General features: G+C 32.2%; 1 protein-coding gene across 5 annotated transcripts; it reads left to right on the top strand.

The window, feature by feature from the left end:
- Positions 1-4,919: 4,919 nt before the first annotated feature.
- On the top strand, positions 4,920-10,299 carry LOC11417630 (transcription factor TGA2.3). 5 transcript variants are annotated; one of them, XM_003624945.4, is made up of 12 exons: positions 4,920-5,053; positions 5,500-5,639; positions 6,440-6,543; positions 6,863-6,936; positions 7,030-7,218; positions 7,340-7,390; positions 7,463-7,522; positions 7,625-7,702; positions 7,822-7,873; positions 8,579-8,850; positions 8,995-9,243; positions 9,627-10,299. In XM_003624945.4, exons 2-12 carry the CDS (start codon positions 5,557-5,559, stop codon positions 9,771-9,773), a joined length of 1,359 nt encoding a protein of 452 aa, XP_003624993.1. In that variant the 5' UTR covers positions 4,920-5,053; positions 5,500-5,556; the 3' UTR covers positions 9,774-10,299. The 5 variants fall into 5 exon arrangements, with proteins under 5 accessions (XP_003624993.1, XP_003624994.2, XP_024626253.1 ...); XM_003624946.4 differs by having other exon boundaries at positions 5,003-5,053; positions 5,500-5,595; positions 9,627-10,281; XM_024770485.2 differs by having other exon boundaries at positions 5,013-5,166; positions 9,627-10,281.
- Positions 10,300-10,343: the final 44 nt, after the last annotated feature.

The raw sequence follows: 10,343 nt of genomic DNA, 5'->3' as shown, positions 1-10,343 counted from the left end.
TGATCTTTCGGAAAAAGAAAAAAAAAAAAGAGTCTACAATGTTGAATCAACACCACTTGTCACATGATTTTTTATTTTATTTACTTTTAGTTTAAACTTCCCACACGATTTCTTATGGGAAAATGCTTATAGGAACTAAAATTATAATATTCCACTTATGTTTCCCAAATATGAAACACTTCAACCCATGGGTTAGGTCTCAATATATTGTTTTGAAGAAATTATACTTTTGGTTTTTAAGTTTTATTTGGTCCTTTTTTTATTTCATTTTATTTGGATCCCTTAATTTACAAACGTCATACACTTTTTTTTGATCAAGTAATTTAGTGACTAGAAGTCACCTTTTTCAAGGTGAATAAATGGGGTGTTCGGGGTTCGAACCCCGGCCCCTGCATATAATAATGCATGTCCCTGCCAACTGAGCTATGCTTACGGGGACACGTCATACACTTTATTCCTTTAAAAAAAAATACGTTCAATTTTGATCAATAAAGTTTTGTACATTTCATATTTTGGTCTTTTATTAGTCACTTTAGTCATCTCTTTTAGTGTCTTATGGAAAAGAGGATGAGGCACAAAATAATTTTATTTAAAAGTCGATGATATTTTAATAATTTTCCCAATAAAGATAACACAAAAAGGTAAAGAAAGAGAAAGTTACAAAATTACATGTATATAGGACACTCTTATTTACCAAGAAGAGTCTTGAACAAAATTTTAACCTAGTTTTGAGAACACTAACCACCATCTCTCATCAGAGCCAGCCCTCTGTAAGTGCAGCAGCAAGGCCTTTGGCAGAGGGTCTAAATTAATTTAGAGGGGTCTCAAAATTTGAACAAAAAAAACCTTGTACTATCCGTCATTAAATATCTTTTTTCTGTAGGTAAATGTCTAAAATACAACAATTATGATGTCAATTATGCACTCTCTAAAACTAAGTGGTATATTTAACTACAACTTAGATGTTGTTACTGTAAGTGATGTCTGATTTTTTTCAATACCTTTTGAATAAAAATTATCAAGATTACAACAAAGTCTCTAAATTGTCGAGAACCACACCTGCCTCTCATCACCATTTTACTCTTCATTTCCAACTCTTCAATTGAAGACCGTTAAAGGTCCACTTTTGAAGAAAAGGTATCACATGTGTTGTAACAGCCTTATGCATCGACACAATTTTAAAGAACTCATTTAGGTTGCCTAGCCATTAACCACTAACAAATGACCCATACATTGGCACATCGTACGCAATTCATTAGCATTTTGCCTTATAATGCTCTTTTTTTTGTTGATAAATATAATAGTTCAACTTTGAAACAACTTTATGATTTTTTTATTTACATTCAATGTTCAATCCACTACCAAGCCTCATTATACAACAAGCTCACAACAAATTCATTTTTTAAACTTGCTAAACGATTTGGATCCATTTTTTAAACCCAACTTGTCTTTTGTGTTTGTTCCAATTTCAAGGGAAAAATAAATAGATAAGAAGTGCTCGTAAAGCTATGGAATCTGCTATAAAACTCGTACGGTGCATGCGTAAAAAAACATTTGTTGAGAGAAGTTAATTTTTTAATCTATAGATAGTCATATCTCAACTAATTCATTTTAGCCTTCTAGTTAGATGGTGTCATAAAAAAATATTGTTCAAACCAAAGCTTGAGAAATACAGTTTTGTGATATATTTTTCTCTGGAAATATAAACTACTTAGAGAAAATAAAATACTAATTAGAATACATGTTTAAGGGAGATTTTAATGTGCAAGAGGAACTTAGGTTGAATAAAGTGCACAATATCTATTCATCGTTGGATAAATTTGTCTCATATGATTGAATGTCTTTAACACCAAACTACTTTAGTCTTTGTTTGTCGTCACATTATTCATGACGAGGAAGAAAGTCATGCAACCGGTGTGATGGTGCTCAACACGTCTGTGAATATACGGTGTGCGGTGGTGGATCGTCGGAGGTCACTCGTGGAGCAACAAATGTCACGATCCAAATAAATGAGGAAGAAGAATAAAAAGAAAAGATAAAAAAAAAGGAAGGAATACTAGACTTAATAATATAAATATAAACTAAATGATATTTGCATTTATAACAAATATTAGAGTTTGTCAAAAGAAGAAATATTAGAGGGAATATAATATATTTTGTTATACTTCATTTAACATAAATATATTTTTTTTAAAAGAAATTTAACATAGATATTTTCATTGAAGAGTATTAGGTTAGATGAAATAGTAGTTAACAGTGTCTGATTGATTTGAGTGGTAAACGACTCAACTCAACAACTAAAATAAGTTGTGAAGAGTTTAATTCTTAACTCTTGCATGTGAAAAAATCTTGTCTGAGAGGGAAAATTTTAAAGTCGGTTAAAGCAAGAACTTTAGTCTCGAAATTTTAGGTGGAAAAATACCTATTTTTTAATCTTTTATAAATTTTTTATAGGTAACTATTTACTCAACTTAGCATAACTCAACATAAGAACCGCTTAACTTTCATAACTGTCATTATTGAAACTCTAAACTAATTTTTTTGGTTTAAATATGCCTTTAGTCCTTGCACTTTCATCAGATTTTGACATTGGTCCCTACACTTTTTTTTGTTTGGAATTGGTCCTTGTACTTTGTAAAAATATTGGTATTGGTCCCTCTATTAACTTTCTATTAAAAAAAAACACAAAACTATTGGCATTGGTCCCTGCACTTTGTAAAAATATTGGTATTAGTCTCTGCACTTTGTAAAAATATTGATATTGGTACCACGTGGCGTGAAATGATTAGGCCACGTGGCACTCCGTTGGTTTTATGTTTTATTTTTATACAGAAAATTAACAGAGGGACCAATACTAATATTTTTACAAAGTGCAGGAACCAATGCCAAACAAAAAAAAGTGCAGGGACCAATGCCAAAATCCGATGAAAGTGCAGGGATCAATGACACATTTAAACCAATTTTTTTCTATATGTATTTATAGACCTTTAAACATACAGGGTCAGACTTGAATGTTTCTCTTTTGGTGTCAAACAAATTTAGTGTAAGGCCATTTACAATGGTTTTTTCTTTCAACATTATTCAACACTCACTTTTTCAATTCCCAACACTCCACATAATTTTCTTTCTATTATTCAACACTCATTCAACTTTTACCATCTCCAATGGTTTTTCATTCAACACTCTATCCATCCACTTTTTATTTCTTATTCTTATTTAATTTTATATTTTTATTTTTATAATTACATAAAATTATAATTAAATTAAAATAAAAAACACTTAACAATTTATTTTTTAGTTTTTTGTAAAAACAAAATTTATTTAATTAATTAATTTATATTTTCTTAACTTAAAATGCAATACAATAAATGATTATTATTATTGGGATCCATTTCACTAAAAAGAAGTTTAAAACTTCAAAAGAAAGGTTACTAGAAAGATAATAATAAGATTAAGATAGTGAAAAACTTGGTTTTTTTTCTGAGTCCAAATCAAATAAACCAAGTCTCTATTTATAGATAAAAAAAAAAGAGTTTTGGTAAAAAAATATTTTTAAAAAAAAATTAATTTACAATGAATTAATTGAGTTCAAATTATTAAAATGAGAAAAATTCAGGCAGCCAATCAGAATCAGCCACTTACCCACAAACAACTTTCTCTCTCCGCGCTATGCAGCTTCACGCGCTTGTGTCGGCGCGTATGTTACACGCGCCATTTTCCACCAACCGATATGCGACGCATGACATTGTGTGCAGGCTTCAACAATGTTTAATGAATTCAACATCTCTCTCCTCCCGCTCATCGCTCAACACCATTCAATAGACCATTGGACATGCTCCATTTGTTGAAAGTCAGATTCAACACCCTTATTGTACATGGTCTTAACAGGAAAGAGGATAAGAAAAAAAGTAAACGGGTAAATTACCATAAGAGAAATAATATTTGAACATCCATTTTGTGACAACTTTTATGATAATTTTTTCTCTCATACTCACATCATATTTTCATTTTCTCTCTTCATTGCTTTGGTTTTTGTGCCTAGACTCACATTTCTTTATATATTTTAGTTGTTCCATAAGTTGTCCTATAAAATAATTGTTCAAATAACACTCCTCTTACCATAAATATGAAAAATGAAAAAAGACAAGTTTTTTTATTATTTTCAAAAAGTTAAGAGAAATGAAAAAAGGTTTGAGAAGAAAAGGACGTGTGCAAGAAATTGGAATGGAATGGTCTGAACGTCACGCTTCCTCCACTGACTCTCTCTCCCTCCCTCATAAAATATTACGTAATTATTACACCAAAAAGATCAACTTGATGCTCCTCTTTGAATATGCGGTTTGCTAATAATACTAATGAGATTATCGTAAACATAATTTCAGTTGATAAAAATGTGATATTATAAAAAAATTATAGATTGAATTTTAAATTCTTCACTTATTTATCTTACAGAATAAAAATTGACTGAGTTCGTGAAATTTCAATCACCATCAATATTATAAATTTAATGTGATAACTTTTTGATGGATAATTTATAAAATTTTATCTAAACAAACTTTGAGCTTTGACGCGTATCCTAAGTCTTGAAGCTCAACTTACTTGAACCTTGTTCAGTATAAAATCTTTAATTTATTAAAATTCTCAATGAAATTCTCAATCACATATCAAATGAAAAAACCATTTCAATTTGATTGTTTAAGTGATAAATAATATGCGAAACTGATACTTACATCTATACTTGACTTCAATGCCGATATGATTCATTTAATAATTTTTATTTTTTTTGAAAGCAATGATTCATTTAGTAATATCGACATTATAAATTGAACTAGACCGACCCATTTTTCAATTGAATATTTCATGTGTTAGAGACAAAATTGCACTGTGTAACATCATTAACAAAACAATAAAATAATAAAGTTGTATTTTATTCCTTTTCGATCAAAAAAGTCAATAAGTCTTGTTATTGTTGTTGGTATTTATCTTCAACTTTGTCACTTGCTTAGGGTTTGTTTGCAGTTCCATTTTCCCATCTGTTGTTTCTTCTTTCTGGGTACATATTGCTTAAACCTCTTCAATTTCCATTAAATTCTCATAAAAATCACTTTTTTTATTTTTAACCTTTTTTCTTAGAAGTTTTTTAGTGTTCAGCTTTGTTTTTACAAGGTGGGCCTTTTATTTTTATTTTCAATTTTTATTTATTTTTTTTCTTTCTGTTTTGGTCTTTTTGATATTTAGTTTCAGTTTTGTACTTTGTTTCTAGGCAGTTGTACGGAATTTCTAGTTTTTTCTCTGTTTTTCCGACACCTATTTTGTTGCCAATGTTTTTTCTTATTTTGTTACCAATGTTATTTAAGGATGTTTTGTCTTAAATCCTGTTTCATGAACTTGTAGTTAGTTTATAATTAATCAACTTTTGTCTTAATAAATTCCTTTTTTTTAATTTGAATTTGAATTTTCTCATGTGGGTTTGACTAAAGTTGTGTTCTGTGTTTCAAGGCCTAGTTGTGGATTTAAGGTTTGTGGAAGAAAGATAAGATAAGAAAATGGTTATTGATGGGCAGTAGAGGTAGAACTGCTGAGGACACTAATAAGGTTGTTAACGGGATGCCAAGCTACGCACCTCCATCTAATTCCATGTAAATTTGTCTGAGGACCCTTTTGTTTAATGTTAATCTTACTCTTGATTGGTCTTGCTATTAATTTTAGGGGTAAAATTTTGTTTAAATTTATTGTAGGTGTCTTTAGATGGTTTATATAGTCAATATAGTATATGTGTTATGTAACTAGTAGAAATTATGCATGTATGCATGTTATTGGAGAGATATGATGTTGAGTTGAAGTTAGGGTCTATTGGTTGCAGAGGAAAGTGTGTGGTGGAAATGATAAAAAGTGTTATATGTTGATTTTATTGTTTATTAATTATTGGGAATTCTTAAATTTAGAGGAGATGAACAAAGTTTTAAATTGCGGATACTTACCTTGATATTGGAGAGAATTTCGGTCAAATGCTGTTGATGCTTTTATAGCAAAACATGAAAAATTGATGCCGTGGTGGCACAAATCATGGTCGCAGATCTAACTTTAAAACCCTGTCAAAATACCTTCCGTTTACTTCATAGAACATAACGCGGCTAACTCGTCGTTCCTCGCTGATGCGGAACGTCAGTTTTTTTCAGATTCTTCTAATTCTTGAAAGTTGAGACGATACAAACCTTATATGCTCTTTTCTTTTTGTGGCTTTACCTTTTCATAGAAGATTGCTATTGCTTTTCGTGTTCATATGCTTCTTGCCGATTTGTTGTTAGATCTTGCATTCATGTTGGACCCTTTTTAGCTTTGAAACATGGATTTCATATTGGCTGCATGTAGTTATGATTTTTTCTTGGATATGCACCCAGCATATATTTTAACATGTTCTCATGATTTTGGATTTCAGGGGCATGGAGGGAACTAATATTCATCCTTCTCGAATTTCTGATTTTGGAGCCCTTGAACAATCTCTAGGATTTCGTGTTGAGGATGCCATGAATCTTAGCAGAAGTATGTTGCTCATGTTTGGATCTCTAGCAGTTTTACCCCTTTTTTTGTTGTTTTTTTTTTTGCTTTGCTGTGAATTTCTGTTATATTGATTTAATATGTTGTCCTGTGTTCTTAGTGCTTATACTGTCACACTTGCATATCGTTGTGTATTAAAAACAGAATAGATCCAACTTGTTGCATTTGTTTGTAATTTGCTGACAGAGAAGTCCTTAAAAAAGGAAATAATGATAGAAATACATACTATTAGAATAGTTGTTCCCCTCTCGATGGAGCCTTATGAAACCTCGATTAACCTATTTATTTGTATATCATCTTTCAGATCCAGTGTTTAATCAAATGAAAGCAAATAGCCAAGCTTTAGGTGCTGATATTCAATTTGGTGCTTTAAGTAAGGTAAAATTGTATTGCAATAAAATCAATAAATTGCAAAAATGTAAATGAATTTCTGCACCTTACACTCTTCACTTGCATGTATGTATGGTACAGTCCATTGCAAACTCGGATATAAACCTCTCTGCTGCAATTGCTGGGTCTCAGACATTGCAATTACAAAAAGACGCGATGCCAAATCTGGCTTCAACATCTGGTGGCCATCGTGAGAATTGGGGAGAGTCCAACATGGCTGAGGGAAGCGCTGATACTTCAACAGATGATACAGAAGACAAGAATCAAATGGTGATTGCTTTACTTTAATCATACGGTTTATTCTGAATCTGGAATTTAATTTATTCAAACAGTCAAAAGCATGTCTTTTTCATACTCCAATAAAATATTTGTCTTCATTTTTGTTTTGCAGCCTGAAAGGGGGGAATCCAGTGAAAGATCAAAAGATAAATCGGATCAAAAGGTTATATAATGTAATTATATTCACATAAACATAAGCATTTGTTACTATATGTTAAATTTTGCTTTCATTCAGACGTTAAGACGGCTGGCTCAAAATCGTGAAGCTGCCAGGAAAAGCCGACTGAGGAAAAAGGTACATCCTTTTTTCTGTTAGATTGTAAATGAACTTGTAAATTGTTTCTTCTGCATGCAATCTGGTTAGTATTTTTGTAAATTCTTCTTTCCATTCATTCAGGCATATGTGCAACAATTAGAGAGCAGCAGGCTGAAACTGACCCAACTAGAGCAAGAGCTACAGCGAGCACGCCAGCAGGTTTGTTTTGCTATTTTATTCACTATCCATGATTCAAATTCTGATACTATCTTTGTTGCTATTTTTATTCTAGTTTTGTTACTATATTATTTGATAATTTGGTTATTTATCTTTTCTAGGGAATATTTATTTCAAGTACTGGAGAGCAGACCCATTCAATGAGTGGAAATGGTATTTAATCTTCTTTTACCTCCAATTGTTTGCCGTAACCTTGGAATTTTTTAACTGCATCAAAGTCCCTTCTACTTGGAGCAATTTTCGGTGACTTTTGAGTTGATAACATTGAATTTAAAGCTGTGGTTCTAAACAATGCAAAGTCCATCAACTCTTGGCTTGACAAATGTTCCATGACATTTGTTGTGATATGTTTTGTTTTTCATGAAAGAATCCAATATTTCCTGTAAAAATATCAAACCTCTTGTTTTGATGACATATACAGATATTCAATTTTTTATTGCCTAGATGTGATTATTTGTTTTCAACTTGTCTCTTTTACTTCAATACCGCCCTGTTCAATATGCTTGTTGGAACGTAGTTTTAGTTGCTCTGATGGGACAGCATCATAAGTATATTGTTGGTAAGTCAAGCACTTGCTATAATTTTGAACTATAGTTTAATTCACTGTCAACAAATCACAGCCATCATATTTGTGATTTTAGAAGCATGTATGATTAAAGACAAACATTTTTTTTTATGATGTGATAGTTATGGTTGATGGACTGTGTTACATTTTTTACGCTGACGGTGCATATGAGTTAAATCATTTTCAACTATGACAAAATAGTAGTTTGTAGCATGGGCTGTCACGGGCAAATTTTTACTGTAGTTTGTGCTGTCTTTCAGAACCTAAATTGTGTTGACGTTTTTGGTATGCAGGTGCAATGGCATTTGATGCAGAATATGCACGATGGTTAGAAGAGCATAATAGGCAAACCAATGAACTAAGGGCTGCAATTAATTCTCATGCTGGGGATATTGAACTCCGTACCATTGTTGACAATTTCATGACTCAATTTGAAGATATCTACAGGCTGAAAGGTGTTGCAGCAAAAGCCGATGTTTTCCACATTCTATCAGGAATGTGGAAGACTCCAGCTGAGAGGTGTTTCATGTGGATTGGAGGCTTTCGCTCATCTGAACTTCTTAAGGTGAGAAATTCCTCATTTGCTTATTCTCTATGGTTTGCATATTCATATATCTTGATAACGATTGATTAAGTGTCGGATTTTTAAGGTATATTTCTTTTTAGTCACGTTATTCGTACATCTAAAACTGGATTGACTCTGTTGCAGCTTCTTGTAAGTCATTTGGAGCCTTTAACTGAACAACAGTTGATGGGCATCTACAACTTGCAACAGTCATCTCAACAAGCTGAAGACGCTCTTTCCCAAGGAATGGACGCATTGCAGCAATCACTTTCCGAGACATTGGCTAATGGTTCACCCAACCCATCGGGTGCTTCTGGAAATGTGGCGAATTACATGGGACAAATGGCTATGGCCATGGGAAAGCTCGGTACTCTTGAGGGATTTCTTCGCCAGGTAATTAACTGTCTATTTCTTTATCGCAACTTTCATCTTTTTGGAGGCGTGTCTGGTGTTCAACATGTGTGAGTGTCAGACCCCAACACATACAGTTTCATTCGATAACATGCTTTCCGTTGTTGCATACCGTGTATGTGTTCCGTTGTCATGTTTGTGTCAGTACTTCATTTGCTAAACTTGAAAATATAAACCAATAAAGTGATAAAGAATATAAAATAATTAATTGTGTACCTTAGAGGGTGAGATGCATTACAATTGAGCATAGATTAAATTAATTATACACGTGTATGACATATTGATTCATCAGAATAAATAAAAGTAGTTACAACTTATATCACTTACCAATTCACTTTTGTTTTCCTTTTCCTTCATGTTTATAGGCTGATAACCTGAGGCAGCAAACGTTGCAACAAATGCTTCGTATATTAACAACCAGACAATCAGCTCGAGCTCTTCTCGCAATAAGCGATTATTTCTCCCGGCTGCGAGCTCTGAGTTCTCTATGGCTTGCACGACCAAGGGAGTAAACTGTTTCAAAGCTATATATATGTTCTTTCTGCATGAAGCTGGTATCTTTTGGGAAATGAATTTCTGTTGTGAAGAAGAAGCCTAGTTGTGGTGCTTGTAAACATTAGATACTGTGATTTTTCTATTCTCCTCCACATACTGCTGGTGTGGTACAACATTTTTCATTAAGCTTTTATATGCTTTGAAAAATAGTCTCAATAATTTGATTATATAGGTGTATGATAGATAGAGTTGAAGGGGGAAAATGTAGAAATAGTATTTGTATTTTAGGTTACAGTTGTTCATTGTATTTCAGAAATCAAGCTTATTTGAGGGTGGTTTCCTCTCTCTTGGTTTCTTTTCCTGCTTAATGGTTTGTGGTTGCACACTGTTGTATGTATATATTCGTTTTTTCTTGTGCTGTATTGAAAAGACATCACTGACCAGTCAGTTGATATGTCTCTTGACAAATATTTGTATATAATTTATCTACTTGTTCTTGAGATAAAAGTTGTAGGCTCTTTTGAAGATGCATTTTGAAAGCAATGCAGATATATGGGAGAATACTGTTGTGTGAAAACTTACATGCA

The sequence above is a fragment of the Medicago truncatula genome, chromosome 7 (genome assembly GCF_003473485.1).
Source record: "Medicago truncatula cultivar Jemalong A17 chromosome 7, MtrunA17r5.0-ANR, whole genome shotgun sequence".
In the NCBI taxonomy this organism is placed as follows: Eukaryota; Viridiplantae; Streptophyta; class Magnoliopsida; order Fabales; family Fabaceae; genus Medicago; species Medicago truncatula.
This window is presented reverse-complemented; position numbering and strand designations above follow the sequence as displayed.

Coding starts and splice junctions, on each gene's coding strand:
- LOC11417630 (XM_003624945.4), top strand. CDS start 5,557: ATGGGCAGTAGAGGTAGAACTGCTGAGGACACTAATAAGGTTGTTAAC. Junction 6,544..6,862: donor TGCCATGAATCTTAGCAGAA/GTATGTTGCTCA, acceptor ATCATCTTTCAG/ATCCAGTGTTTAATCAAATG. Junction 9,244..9,626: donor TTGAGGGATTTCTTCGCCAG/GTAATTAACTGT, acceptor TCATGTTTATAG/GCTGATAACCTGAGGCAGCA.